The sequence below is a fragment of the Amblyomma americanum genome, chromosome 11, assembly GCF_052857255.1.
Source record: "Amblyomma americanum isolate KBUSLIRL-KWMA chromosome 11, ASM5285725v1, whole genome shotgun sequence".
NCBI lineage: Eukaryota > Metazoa > Arthropoda > Arachnida > Ixodida > Ixodidae > Amblyomma > Amblyomma americanum.
Window position 1 is genome coordinate 42,639,487 of NC_135507.1, and position 14,914 is coordinate 42,654,400.

A 14,914-nucleotide genomic window follows, 5' to 3' on the forward strand; every position below is an offset into this window, starting at 1 on the left:
ACTGAACACATGTGCCTTTGACGGTCGTCATATCAGAGCACCCCTGAGCAAATTTGCCAAGGCGGTCTTTGTGGAAGTACTCGCATAGATGTGACCGCAAGTCGTCATTATGGTTGAAAGGTTCGTTTAGAGGCGCAGTATTGTTCGCGCATATATAATGTCAGCATAGATAAATCAGTTCATATTGCTCGTTCGTAAAGCATTTTTGAAGCAGTAATCAATTTGAGCTTAAAAGCCAATTATTGCGTTAGCGATGATCAGGTGAGTTTAGGTGCACTGCCTTTGTAATGTCCTGTTGAGAGCCTATTGAGTTCCGCTCACTCGACACCCGGAGAAGCGAGTGACCCGACTCTAGTTTGCGGTCGGCTCCGCCTGCTCGTGGGCGGCGCGCATGTCGTAAGCGCGCTCGTAGAACTTCTCGTAGATGCGGCGGATGATGAGTATCTCGTCGAGCAGAGCCTGCGTGACCATCTGCACGAAGGCGAGCAAGATGACGAAGACGAGGCAGAGGCCCGTGATGATGGTGACGTTCTCGCGCACGTAGCGGTGACCCGAGTCGAGGCAGTTGCCCGTGTACACCTGGAACCAGGCGTCGTAGTCGGTCATGTTGAGCACGTTGCGACCGCACGACAGACTCACCACCTGCGACGACATCACGGGGCAATGGATTTAGTACAGGTGTTCGCTCCTAGGCGGACGTGTTTAGCGCGTTGCGAAGGAAGGGAAATTAAGCAGAAAAAATTCAGAAACCCGACCGCGGCGGCTGCGTTTCTATGGAGGAAAAACGCTAAGGCGCCCGTGTGGTGTGCGATGTCAGTCAGTGCACGTTAAAGTCACCCAGGTGGTCGAAATTATTCCGGAGCCCTCCACTGCGGCACCTCTTCTTTCACTCCTTCCTTTATCCCTTCCCTGACAGCGTAGTTCATGTGTCCAACGATATATGAGACCGATACTGCACCATTTCCTTTCCCCAAATCCAATTATTATTATTAAGAAATTCAGGAATCTCGAGGAGGCTTGCTGGTCCATTGCTGAAGGAAACTTGCAGGAAGTGATCACTGAACGAACGAGATGAAATCCAGATGAAGTACAAGACAACGAAGAGAGCTCGGCTATCAGGGAAAAGTGCCCTTAATCTTCTGAGTAATTTGTTTCGTGGAGTTGTACGTGAAATGGTTGGGTTAATTGCTTCTTTGTCTTGTCCTGAGCCTACTCTCCGGTGGTTCTACTGGCGTAAGTCATGAATAAACTGGGCTAGCAGTTAACATTACGAAACTTGCAGCCTGGTAATACCAGGGATCATGTACATACACAAACGAAACTGCTGCTGCGACACTACTGACCTAATTTTACTCAAGATTCAGCAGTCGCAAACACAGTATCCACTAATGCATAAAAGTATTCGGCGGAGCCCAAACAAGGAAAAGCATAATGAGAGCTCTAGGTGCCAACCTAGGAAAGCGGCTTCCGTGTTCCCCAAATATAATGGCGGACGCTATGTTTACACGTACTCGTCACCGATCTCTGGATTTCAACCGCCGCGGTGGCTCAGTGGTTAGGGCGCTCGACTACTGATCCGGAGTTCCCGGGTTCGAACCCGACCGCGGCGGCTGCGTTTTTATGGAGGAAGAACGCTAAGGCGCCCGTGTGCTGTGCGATGTCAGTGCACGTTAAAGATCCCCAGGTGGTCGAAATTATTCCGGAGCCCCCCACTACGGCACCCCTTTCTTCCTTTCTTCTTTCACTCCCTCCCTTATCCCTTCCCTCACGGCGCGATTCAGGTGTCCAACGATATATGAGACAGATACTGCGCTATTTCCTTTCCCTAAAAACCAATAAGAAAGTTCGGGATGTTCAAACCACAGGACCACCCGCAATGCTTGGAGTGGTATTTTTTGCTAAAACATATCTCCTCACCATTTCATTTCAAGGCAGTAAAATATTTTGAAACAATGTATTGAGTTGAGCCGACAATGCATACAAATATGGAGTAACGCCACATTACAAGTGACATCGAATGTCAGGCCCTGGCACAAAAATGTACTCCGTCGTAAAATAAGAAGACCCAATGAAAGCTCTATTATTGACGATATAAAATCAAAAGAATATCAACAGAGACATTTTTCAGTAACACTGACACCAACCTGATCGGTGCTATTTCGTTTGCAGCACGAGTATGGAACCGAGCAGCGCTCGTTGCTGGGGTTAGCGCGGGAGCAGTTGAAGTACATGTTGGCGTTCCAGTCCCGGAAATTCCTCCTCGAGATTCCGCAGCACTGCATCCTCTCCTGCAGTTGCATGACGTGGAACATATTTTCGGTTGTCATTAAACTCGTACTGTCTCCCCTTGTAACTTCTCATTGCTGTCATCGAATACCGTAGTTTTCTAATGCCTACTGGTTGTGCAACCATGGAAATAAAATCTGAGCATGATCTCCATGGTTAGGGCGCTCGACTACTGATCCGGAGTTCCCGGGTTCGAACCCGACCGTGGCGGCTGCATTTTTATGGAGGAAAAACGCTAAGGCGCCCATGTGCTGTGCGATGTCAGTGTACGTTAAAAATCCCCAGGAGGTCGAAATTATTCTGGAGCCCTCCACTATGGCACCACTTTCTTCCTTTCTTCTTTCACTCCATCCTTTATCCCTTTCCTTACGACGCGGTTCAGGTGTCCAACGATATACGAGACAGATACTGCGCCATTTCCTTTCCCCCAAAACCAATTATTATTATTATTATTATTATTATTATTATTATTATTATTATTATTATTATTATTATTATTATTATTATTATTATTATTTCCACGGGGATTGTTCATGAGATGGTGGCGCCACCTGTGTGTCTCCACTGTAACTAGGTTTTGAGCACCGCAAAGCAAATTGATAATAAAAATTGGTTTTGAGGAACTAGATAGCGTAGTAACTGCCTCACGTCCGGGCACATGAACAGCGTCGTAATGAAGGGATAAAGGAGAGAGTGAAAGAAGGAAGAAAGTGGTGCCGTAGTGGAGGGCTCCGGAATAATTTCGACCAAGTGGGGATCTTTAGCGTGCACTGACATCGCACAGCACACGGGCACCTTTTTGTTTTTCGCCTCTATAGAAACGAGGCTAGTGCAGTCGGGTTCGAATCCGGGAGCTCCGGATCAGTAGCCAAGCGCTTTGACCACAGAGCATATCGTACATCGCAATCTCGGAAGTGGTGCGACAGACCGCCGGGCTACGGGCTTCGTGTAAATAATTGTGCGAGATTTAAATAGATGCACCACATGGGGACTTTCGCGACTTAAATGATGAAAGGCCTTTGGAATACGAATTGCGATGCTGCTTTATAGTGCGTTCCAGGACAACGGCGATGGTAGGGCGAGTGAAGCAAAACAAACTCTGCTCCAACGTTTAGCATGACGTCGGTTTACTATGCCAGCTGGCTGAGCCCTGCCGCATCCTTTTCTACTTTTTTAGCAGTCGCTAGTCGAGGACCACTGGGTTGACAACTGAAAAAAGTGATCGAGTGAGGCGCCTAATGATGTGAGTAAGACGTTATTTCACATCTCCAGATGAACGAGAGAAATGTCCACGATGATCCCCTTAGGAACATGCGCGTAGGATTGTGATAACTAAATTTAAGAGCATAGAGAGGGTTTTAGCGTTTACCTAGAGCACAGTTTCAGAGGGAAGTAAAAAACAACACAACCACTTTCTCTGCCCATTTTTGTACAATATATGGCGGCCAGTTTTCATAGACCGATGCTAGAAATCCGCTGTAAACCGTTTTTCCGCGAGGCTCTTGCGGCATACCTGCATGCTGTCCATGAGCCTCTGGAAGTCCGGCGAGTCCCGGTAGTGGACGATGAGCTCCATGGAGAATGTCTCGGAGAGCATCTTCTTTATCTGGGACGGCAGGAAGAAGACGACGAGACCCACGACCAGGTTGATGAGCAGCAGCGCCGTGATGAAGGACGAGTACACGTTCAGCAGGCAGCTGTTTTCCCGAAGCGCACCCACGCAACCGCAGAAAGACAGAGACATGGAGATCACGCCGAACAGCATAACCGAGATCTCCATCTTGATCACGAACATGCTGCCAACAAAAGGACCGTGGGTATTTACAATGCCGCGCAGACACTTTAGACCTATAATTCTATAGTTTTCAGCAAAACAGGTAGATCGCCTACCTGCAAGGTACAGTAATTAACTAACTTCTATTAGTTAGCTTTTCACCTATTGCCAATAGGCGGCTGACTGCAAATAGAGATTTTATAAACGGCTGTTAGTAACAGCCATATCAGTTTTTAGAATTCCGAAAACGCAGTAGCCATAGAGCAACCTAGGAGGCAGCTGAGCCACCTAGGTCCCGTGCACTTGCGCCATCATCACAACCTGCCCACCGGATTGTGAGCAAACTGCCCACCGTGTCAGGTGGCAGTTACATTTCCGATTGGTCCACGGGAAGAACAACCTGTCCCGCACAAGGCCCACCGCTGGGAGTACCTGCCATCTACGGGCATGGCGCATAACTTAACCGCTGCACCACTGCTCCTGGATGGGCATGAGGACCCCCAGGGATCTATGAATGTAAAGATTGACCACTTCCGCATATCTGAACATTATCACATTACGCTATCGCGTCATGCGCTTAAGGTGAAGCTTAAGTGTCTCATTTATTTTTTATTTTTTTATTTTTTGAAGCAGCTGTTCTCGTCTCCACACGAATATCTACAGTGCTGTTGTTCATGATGAACGTAATCTCATCACTTTTTTTAATTGTCACGTATTGCCCCGTATTTTGGTAACAAAAGGACAGAGTTTCATAAGCAGCGAGCATGCCATCAAGTTGGTGACTTACAGGGAAGCAAATCACGTGATCAGGGTCTACGAATGATGTCGTTCATCCGTCCATTGCCTTCTCTGCTACACAAGGCTTAGCATTTAGTCCTTGAAATACGCACAAACTGCTAAGTCTCGCAGTTTGTCTTTTCTCTCGCAAAGCTTTTTCGTTTCCCGGAACTAACGGCCGTCGCTCTTTCCCCCAAGGACGATCAATCGCCTATAGCGTTGCGCCGCCACTTGGCCCGCCTGCTTCTTTCTTGATGCAGTCGAGCCCGGATATTGAATTACTGTTCATTCCGAACGCGTAAAACATCCCCTTGAAAACCCTGTTCAAAAGTACAACACCGTCGCTCGCGTTTATCGAACTTGTGTTGAATGGAACATTGATATATCGAACGGCGCTGTGTCCAACCAAGTGGCTGTTCCTTCAACGTCATTCATCAATCGCTTTTCGCGCGAGGAGATACGTCGCCTGCTCGGCTTTCAGCATATGTTGGTTGTGCCAGGGCTCTGATATCCTCTGACGATGTACGCGTGGTGTACACTTGAATGCGGCCTTATTAGTTCTCTTCACTCATTTTGCAACATATTTGCCGTACGGTGAAGCCAATCTAACTAAAGCTCCGCGGCGGCATTCGCCTAGAGTGCTTCCCTGCCGAATGCATTCCGCAAATCAGCAGTACTTTAACTTTTTTGGAATTGTTCTCTGCATAGTGCTCTGTTAACAAAATTGAGCTTGTAATGATACATGATACATGATGATAATGAGGTTACGCCTGGCAATCCCCGGCATGCGTTCCGTTGCTGGCGCACCGGCGGCAGCCCTTTTCTGCAAGAAGCGCGTCACTAGCGTTCCTTGCAATGTATGCTTACTTCTAGTTTACCGACAAGCTGATCTATTTTGAGGTTAACATATCGAATTATTGATATATAGAACTATTTTGCGATTCTCTTGTAGTTCGATATATCCGGACTCGACTCCCTAGAACAATATAACGTGTAAAAAAATCTGTCAACAATGCATCATGGTATGCTGCGCCCTGTATTAATTCGATAACCAATCACGGTAGTCAGCGAAATGAACATACTGCCCTGTAATTGCTGCCTCTCTATTCCTTGTCATTCCGGCCCTTGAGGTAGATTGTTTTTAACGTTATAATAGACTAAAACAACGAATCGGTCGCAGTTTTCTTCGTGTTCACGTGATCTGTATGTGACTGACGTCACAGCTTTAGTTAGGATGTTCAAATCGAATCCGTAACAGCAGAAGTGAAGGAACACTCAATTATAAAGTACTGAATGGCCATATACGAATACCACGTGGTGATATATCTACGCTAATGCCTTACCCATCACTGCAAAGAAAAAAACATTGAAGAAAGATAGATGAGCGCTGTACATAACAGTAATCTTTCTAGCATCGCGGCGTGTGCGTGGGACTGGTCAAGCATGTAAATTTTTCGCAGACCTGCCTGTACAGATATCTAGTCGCCGGTGCTGACGTGTTAAGCAAATATTCTGCATGATACGCATAGGTGCTTAAACACATATCGCACTTTATCTCTAAATTATCATATTAAATTCCTTCAGTCGGTGCAACAAGGTGCATGTTTTGTTTTACTGACTCATCAGTTAACTTGCATAAAGATGGCAGCTGCATCCTGTGACGTCAGAGCTGCAAGCAAGCAACCAATGTTTACCTCATTCTCTGGTACATCGAACGCTGCGCTCAAAAATGTCAAATACGGAATAGTAGAAAAAAAATGTTTCTAAATTTTCAGCACTGCGCCAACGAAGACTGCGTTCAGGGGTCATTAATTATGCACCACCAGGGTACAGGGTGCATTCACCGACATCACAGCGACTGGCTTTTTTTTCTTTTGTAGCGTGAGCTACACTGTTCGAGTTTGAGCAGTTCCGCGTGGCTCCTGGAGAGCCGTGCTGCGCATGCGCGAGGAGCAGTGACGTCGCATGGCGCAGAGCTGGCACGCCTCGCCGGTCATGGCCGGAGCAGACGCACTGGCGCCGGCGCGTCAAGTCTGACGCTGAGCCGGAGCCGCTTGATAGCGCCTCTCATGTTGTGCGCATGCGCAGAGGTATCAGTGGGAGTATACATATAGCGGGCCGTTTGTCAGTGTGGTATAGCCATGGAGAGGGAGAGAGAAATTGCTGCTCAACGGCTCAGCGCAGCTCACGCTACGTGTATCCTGGCATAGCCGAGCTAAGCCACTGCTATTTTTTTTTTTGCAGTGAAGCAATGCGAAAGGCCGCGCCCATGTCTAATGAGATTATCGCCTCGTTCTGGGGCCGCCACTACTGAAACCGCATCGTGACGTCAAGTGGATAGTAGCCCTCCTTCGAACGTGCCGTACAGCAAGCTGTATGCAGCGTATCTGCCATAGCGGCGGCTCCGCTTGACGTCACCATCGCGAAGGAAGTTGCCGCCAGGGGTTGGCCCGTTTTGCCCACCTGAAGATGTTGTAGGAGGGGCTGTGCGTCGGGATCTCGGACTGGGTCCAGGTGTCCACGTAGGCGTACGCCCCGACCAGCAGCAGGGCGAGCCCGATGAGCCAGATCATCAGGTTCATCACCAGCAGCGGGAAGCGCACGTACGGGTTGACGTCCAGCATGACGGTGGCCTCCGTCGAGGCCACACCGCCGAGCTCGGAGGTCGCAAGCCCCGCCTTGCGGCCAATCGAAGTCATCACTGTGCACAGGAATGGTTCACTTTCTCTTTCAGGGGGTTTTATTGAATCACACACAAATGTATCTAGAGGCATACGAAACTGCTTCAAATTATATCCAGAACACCTCTGTGAGTTATGGAAAGGATGATAGCGGTAGTCTGGGAAGAAAACTCCCACATATATCCTCGTCCAGCCAATCAAGGCTTCAGCGCCAAATGCCTGCCAAATCCTCCCGTAGCGGTCGATGGAAAGAAGACTGGCGCGCCGCATCGTTGTTATGACAACGCTATCCAGCCGAAAAAAAACTTCATCCCTGAGCGCGATTCAAACCACCGCCGGCTATAACAAAGCAACTTCGTTTCCAAGTGTCTCGGACAACTGGCTATTGCCGCAGCCTCTGGTGCTGCGTGCCTATCCACAATATGTAAACTTTTTGGAGCACAGCTCGCATGATGCGGTGAAGGTAAAATCTGTTCCTGAGATCGCCTCGAACGGGAGGCGCGCCGCCGCCACAGCTGCACGCCTCACAGTCACGTCCGCCGCTGCGCCGACCGTCGCACCCAACGTTACTAGACTAGCTTCTCTAGTAACGTTGCGTCGCACCCACCGTTCGCTCTCGCCATTTGTGTCACGTGGTTCACCAAGTGACTTGCTCGATAAAAGGGCAACGCTCGCCGCCTAGATAACGCGAGACGGACAGCGGGAGAGGGCTCCCGCTCCTGGCCCTACGGGGCTGGGAAATCGAAGATCCCACGCGGCTTGCGCCGTTGGTCCTCTTGCAACCCGGTGTATTGTTGCGAACGTCGTCGTCGCCATTGCCATTTCACTGGCTATACGATGGCTGTCGCGAGGCGCGTCTCCTTTCTCTGTCCTTCTCTCTTTCTCATCGCTCCCCTATCCGCTAACTTCTCTATCCTCAAGATACAGCGGAGGTGGCTCAACATAGAGACAGTTGGCAGGCCCGTGCAACAACAACAGCTTAGACAACGACGAGATATGGAGCCAGAACCGGCCGCCGGGACAAACCGCGTTGAACGGAGCTTCCGCTCTCTGTATAACCTGGCTCAGCTGAGTTGAGCCACAGCAATTTTTGAACATCAGGTGTTCTTCAGTCGCCAGGTGCGCTGAGGTAGTGGAAACCAAAATTAACCGGATTTTTCTACCGCTGCCGCTTGTGTTTACGGGGCCATCTGCTGGACTTCCAGGAAGCCAGACACATATCGAGTGTGGCCTCAGTACGGCCTCCTGATGACACCGTCCGCGAAACACTCTTATCGGCCCTAAACTTGAAGTTCAGCTATCACAGAGTTTACAGCATCCAGATAAAGTGCTAAAGAAATGTAAAGAAATTAATATGGAGGTGGGGAAGAGTAAAGCGGAAGAGAATAACTGGATACGCAGCTTAGAGGCTGGCGCCTTCTGGCGCTCTCTTTCAGAAAGTGCTTGGAGAGAGCTGTCCGGATTTCTGAATGCGGAAATTCGTAACAGAAATGACTGAGACAGTTACGCCCTCGATGCCATGTTAAGTCGACTTCGCAAGTGGGGGCACCTAACGGAGAATGTTGAGGCTTCCCTCCTAAAATTGTACATTCTGGGGAGTAATGACTCGGAGCGACACATGAACTATGAGGGACGGCGTAGTGGTGGGTTCCATGTGAGGTACTTGCACGTGCGCTGACACCGCACAATACACGGCGTTTTTTGTATTTCACCATCTAAATACGGCCGTCGCGGTCGATATCGAAACTGTGAACCACAGATCAGCAGCCGAAAGCCACAGCCATTGCCCTACCGCAGTGGGACGGCATTCTGGCCTTTGCGGCGGTACATGCTAAAACGTTACATTTTCCCGGTGTACAAGGGCCCTTATATTGAGTACTGAAATGCATTAAGTTGCAATAGAAACTCTTGCCTAAAAACTATACCATGAATTCTGTAAAAAAGAAAGCGCTTTTTTTCTTTAAAGGAGGCAATGACACTAAAGTGGCAAGACTCAGAGCACCTTTTCTACGGCCTCACCTATCCTTGCGCTCCAGATGCGCTTCTTGTCCACGGGCTGCTTGACAGCTGCCCCTGCAACCTTATCCGGTACCAGGCCTGCTGGTGACGTGTACTCGGCCGAAGCGAATGGAAGCTCCGGGACGGACCCCCGCGCCGCCCACAGGTCATAGGGCGTGTTCGTGCCAGTGTCGACTGTCTTAGCATGCCGAACCACGGGAGGGGCCATTGCGGCGGCGGGCGTGTGCTGCGTAGCCATGTCACTCGTTCCGGTGCAGGCTTCGTTTAGAGGGGGTCCATCGGTCTGCCCCAGTAAAGCTTGGGGTAGCGCGGACACTTGCTGCTCCTGGTTCGCCTGGTCCGCGTCGTTCTTCGCGTCTGGCTTCGCGCCACCTTTCATCTCTTGCGCAGGGTCGAGTTTGGCCTCTGTCTGGGTGTTGCAATACACCCCCTCTTGGACCACTGTGTTCGCCTTTACCTGCGTCTGTGCTTGAGCGTCGACTTGTTTGGTCCCGCCTTGCTGAGGCTGAGGCTTAGTTCCGGCAAGCTCGTCGGAACTCGTGTTTGCATCTTGGTCCTCCCGGGACTTTTCTCTTAGTTCTGCTTGTTGTTGACTTGTTGGTTGCTCACCGGAGGCCTGGCCCTCCGGTGGTCCTGAAGGTCTCCGGGGAGCTTGATGCGTCTTCGACGCACCGAGAGCAGCAGCAGCTTGCACGGCTGGGCGGCTGCTCCTGCGTTTGGTGCTCGACCTGTCAGGCGGCGGCGGCAAGTTGCACGATTTGGGTGATCCCTCTGCTGAGGGTTCTCCGCCGGTCGACGATGTCGTTGTCTTCAATAAGGGTGCACTCTGGCCTGGCGCTGGAGTACTGCTTGTACTTCCGACGGCGCCTGATTCGTGTGTTTGGTCGCTCTGGTGCATTGACGACGAGGAACCGGCGTGAAGACTGGGGGCCTTTGTGTGATGACGCTTTACGCGTGGCAGATGAAGAAAAGGTTGTTATGTACGGAGAGCGATGCAAAGGAACACTGTGCACATAACCAGTGAACGAAGTTATAGACTACTGTGGAAGCTCTGTTATCGGTCGTCACACAGAAACCGTTGGCTCGTGCCGCCAACTAACGTGGGCGATGCAGACATTAAGCTACCTCGAGGAGATACGTGTTAGGGTTACTGCTGTCTGTTTTTAGAAAACAAGCGATGTCAGAGAAAACGCAATGCCTTTGTTCTGAGGTCGTCAAAACCACGGCTCCTTTATTGTAGGCTACCATCTACCCACATAAAATGGCGGAAAGGCCTCCTGCGTGATGCGATTTAACTAGAGAAATAAAACAATGAAATAGAGGCAGTGTTGGAATCTTAAGTTTAGGGGGACACTATAGGAAGATTCGGAACAGAGTCTATGAAGGATCCTAATAATTTTGAGAGCCAACTTCAAAATGCGTCAACACCGACTGTTTTGACAGGCAGGAAAGCATTGCATTTCTATTAGGCGAAACTAACCTAACTAACTAACGAAGCACGAGTCCTCAAGTGTGCTCAGCAAGACCCAGTACATTTAGGACACCTAGACGTGACCACGTGCCCAGTTGGTCGCGATTCACAATCACGAAGTCCTTCAAAGTTGTCACATGGATAAGTATACCTGATGAGACTGCGTTGTAGAGTGACGAGACGACATCTCCTCGCTTTTCTCCCCTCTTGCGGCGGAGGGTGGCACCCGGGCCGATGCGCCAGTGACGGCTTCCTTCTCTGAGAAGTACCTCTTCGGATCGTCAACGCTTGAGGACGTACTCACCATTGAAGACTGCTGCAAATTACAAGTGCGCAAGCATGCATTCTAGCTTTTCCAGGATTATACTAAATAGTTGGATGGTTAAAGCTAGAAGCAGAGGTTTGAATTTGTAACTGGAACGCAACGTCTGTCCAGGCCACCGTGACCAAGGTGCAATCACACGCCCACACAGATGCAGAGAGAAATAGCGCAGTTTATATGGCATTCAAAAGAGCAGGGTTTTCTACTATGTTTTTCGGTATACCTTTAGTGCCTATTTGTAGGGATATTTCGTCGATTAGTAGGGATGTGGGAGGACATGCAAGCAGGCGGTCGCAAGCAACTGAGCCACGGCGTACGAACGAAGGTCGTATTCTTCCTAACACGGCCCAAATCTCGGCTCGAGAGCACGAAAGCCTGTAGCAGCAGCGGCGGCCTAACGCCGCAGAAACAGCACCAACCGCCGAAGATAATAACGCCGAAGTGCAGCCGAATTGAGCTCCCTCCTCGTGCTGGCGTCACGCGCCTTTCGGCTGCACGCCATCATACGTTCTAACACTTCAGCCAGTAAATCAATTCATTTCCTTCATCGTGCTCGCCTCATACTGATTGCTGCGACAAACCTGCCGAAGCTGATGTTAGCAGCCTAGCTTTGGACACACAAAATGTTGGATGTTAGAAAGGTTCCAGGTCTGACGCGCATTTGATAGGGGTGCGCTCGCGAGAATGTATGGCATGGAAACGGCCCTAAATTATTTCCGCAAAATTTAGAACCACATAGCGTCTTTGTAATAGTTGTAGTGAACATTTGTCAGTGGTAGGGCTCAATGCGCTGCCGTCAGGCAACGTGCTGGCTTTAAAGGGGGCACAGGTGAGATGCAATTCTTTAAAGCATAAACTTCAACAGCGGTCGCGAGGAATGCCCCACTCCTATGGCCGACGTCTCGACTAGAGTCTTCACTTCGGCGAACCCGGTCATCGGTAACGGGATCTGTACAGACCCCTCGTACTGAGAGACCTTCATTATCCTTGCCGATAATGACAGTATTGGCACAGCGAGAGACGTAGACTAGTAGTCGAGACGTCGGTTATCTGATTGGGACTTTGCTTCTGCCCTTCGTTCAGGTTTGTCCTCAGTGCCCCGGAATCGGAGCACCAGGCGATGCTTTCATATACTTCAAACCCGGTATGGTAAATCGAAAGCACAAAGAGACAAGAGACGATGGGTACGTCAGCTTAACACTCGTTTGCACTGCAAAGCGCCGTCTGTTTCACTGCAGTGGTTACCGTGGAAGGCCATACTGTTAAAGTAACAAGTTTCGCGTTCAACTTCTTTCTGAAGCGCGCTGCTGAGTGTGTTGCTCAGTGTCCCAAAACCTCGTGTCCGCTGTGAAAGACACCATGGTAGAAACCTCCATATAATTTCTACCACCGTAGATACTGCAACATGCACTGACATCGCACTACAAAAGGGCTCCATAGCATTTCGTCGCCGTCAGAATGCGGCCCTCAAAGGCTAGGGTTTGATTCCTGGACTTCATGCGTGCTGAGCAACCGAACCTTACAGTCACTAATCAACCACAGCAGGTTTGCTGGCTAGGCCTTCGAAGTCGGTGGTAGTTAGAACACTGTGAGGAAGGTTAACGTTCTACACGGACCTGAGGGGAATGCGCATGAGGAGAGAGGGTAGTAAACGATATGATACCATACCCGGCTCAATTTAGAAGCGCGGCGCTTCTTGCCTTTGATCTTCGACTCTCTTGTGGGCTCCATCATCCGTTGCGACGAGATGGCGGGTCTTCTTCTGTTTCTCGGGTGCACGTGACCGCGAGATTTGACTCCAGGTTTGGGGGCGATAAAGATGAAACGTGAAACATTGTATACGAATTCATACAGATCAATGCTTTATTTTGTACGAGGGCCTCAATACTTGGTTGAGTTTACTAAGGTTCTTCAAATTATATCAAACGAGTGTTTACTAAATCCAAGAAATTAATAAAAGTTGTGAATCGTATAGACGCAAGCGTCCCAAATCATACGATTGTACAAAAGCATACATTATTATATTACCCAAAAACATCAGATACGGCGGGATGGTTACAAAATTAGCTAAACTGTGAACAAAACAGCAATGGCATTCAAATTCAGCGAACAAGGACAGAAGTACTGTGAACTCAGCACTTTGGCAACAGAATGACTTTCAGCGTAATCTTGAAACCATTCCACGATAGTGAGGTTTCACTGAAAACTTCACTGTGCTCCAAAATTAAATGGCGGCCAAATACCAAGTCATCTTAATGTCAATACTGTCTGGAAGAAATGGACTTGGGCAGGGCATGTAATCGCTGGTTCTTAAGGGTAACAGACTAGATTCCTAGGGAAGGAAAGCGTAGCAGGGGGCGGCAAAAAGCAATGTGGGCGGATGAGATTTATAAGTTTGCGAAGAAAGGGTGGCCGCAGCAGACACAGGGCAGAGAGAGAGGGTTTATTGACTTGAAAGGCAGAGAGGTTGGCCTGAAAAATATCTGGCCTGCTACTCTGCACTGGGAAACGGGAAGAGGAGAAAAAAGAGGGTCACAATGGGGGGAGGGGGGGGTGATGATGATGGGAGGAAGCAGATGAAAAAATACATTAAAAAGGCACACTTTATAACATCACAAACGCGAGGCAAGATCCGTGTCGCTTATAAAGCGGGAGAGCGCTCGCGTTGCCTGTACAGTTTTCAAGCTATCTGGCCGAGCGCCGAGGATCAAATCCTCCGAGAGGGGCCTTGTGTCCATAGACCTCAAAACAGATGCAAGCATAAGTCTTTCACGTGTATATGCTGGACACACCACTAAAACGTGTTTCATAGTCTCTTGCACGCCACATGTGGTACAGTCCGGGGAGACCGCTTGTCCTATTAAGTGCAAGTATTTGCGCCTGAAGGTGACGTTTAAACGTAATCTATGGATTACGCATGCAATAGGGCGTGGTATTCCGCGAGGAACAGAAAAGCTCATCGCTGGATCTAGCCGTTTAAGGTGTATGTGTAGAGTGTCTGGCTGGGCCCAGTACCTAGCCGTCGCACTCCTCATTGATTCCGAAAGGAGACAAGTGGTGTCCGGTCTAGAGAACGGCACAGCCGTACGCATACCACTGCTGAAGGCGCTCCTTCCTTCAGCGTCGGCGGTCTCATTTCCATCGAGTCCGCAGTGTCCAGGGATCCACTGAAACACTATACGGTGGCCTTTTTCCTGAGCAAATGACACGAGACTAATGATTTCAAGAGCCAGAGCTTGGTAGGCAGTGTGGCGTAGGAAGCATCTCAAAATTTGTAGCGCAGGTTTACAGTCAGCGAAAACGCTCCACTCCTGAGGCGGTTCTCCGCAGATGTGACGAATCGCTTCCCTAAGGCGCAAGCTCTGCAGCGGTTTGAGTAGACTTGTGTCCTAAAATGATTCTGCGGGTCGTCTGCCGAGCAGGGATTGCGAAAGCCGCTGTTGATGCCTTCGGTGACGCAGATCCATCCGTGTATACGTGCACACAGTTTTGGTATTCTGACCAGATGTAGGCAAGGGCAAATTGCTTCAGTCCGCTAACCGGCATCACAGATTTCTGGATTAAGCCAGGGACATGCAGGCATA

General features: G+C 49.5%; 1 protein-coding gene across 1 annotated transcript; it reads right to left on the reverse strand.

Moving 5' to 3' along the window:
- Positions 1-351: 351 nt before the first annotated feature.
- On the reverse strand, positions 352-7,536 carry LOC144109571 (tetraspanin-33-like). The gene is made up of 4 exons (XM_077642391.1): positions 7,301-7,536; positions 3,800-4,082; positions 2,145-2,288; positions 352-642 (listed from the first exon to the last, which is right to left on the reverse strand). Exons 1-4 carry the CDS (start codon positions 7,534-7,536, stop codon positions 352-354), a joined length of 954 nt encoding a protein of 317 aa, XP_077498517.1.
- Between the last annotated feature and the right edge of the window lie 7,378 nt (positions 7,537-14,914).

Bases quoted from the DNA above. Each gene is read 5' to 3' on its own strand.
- LOC144109571 (XM_077642391.1), bottom strand. From the start codon at position 7,536: ATGACTTCGATTGGCCGCAAGGCGGGGCTTGCGACCTCCGAGCTCGGC. The intron at 4,083-7,300 runs GTGGGCAAAACG...TTTTGTTGGCAG, and splicing joins CCCTCCTACAACATCTTCAG to CATGTTCGTGATCAAGATGG. The intron at 643-2,144 runs GTTGGTGTCAGT...ATGTCGTCGCAG, and splicing joins AACGAAATAGCACCGATCAG to GTGGTGAGTCTGTCGTGCGG.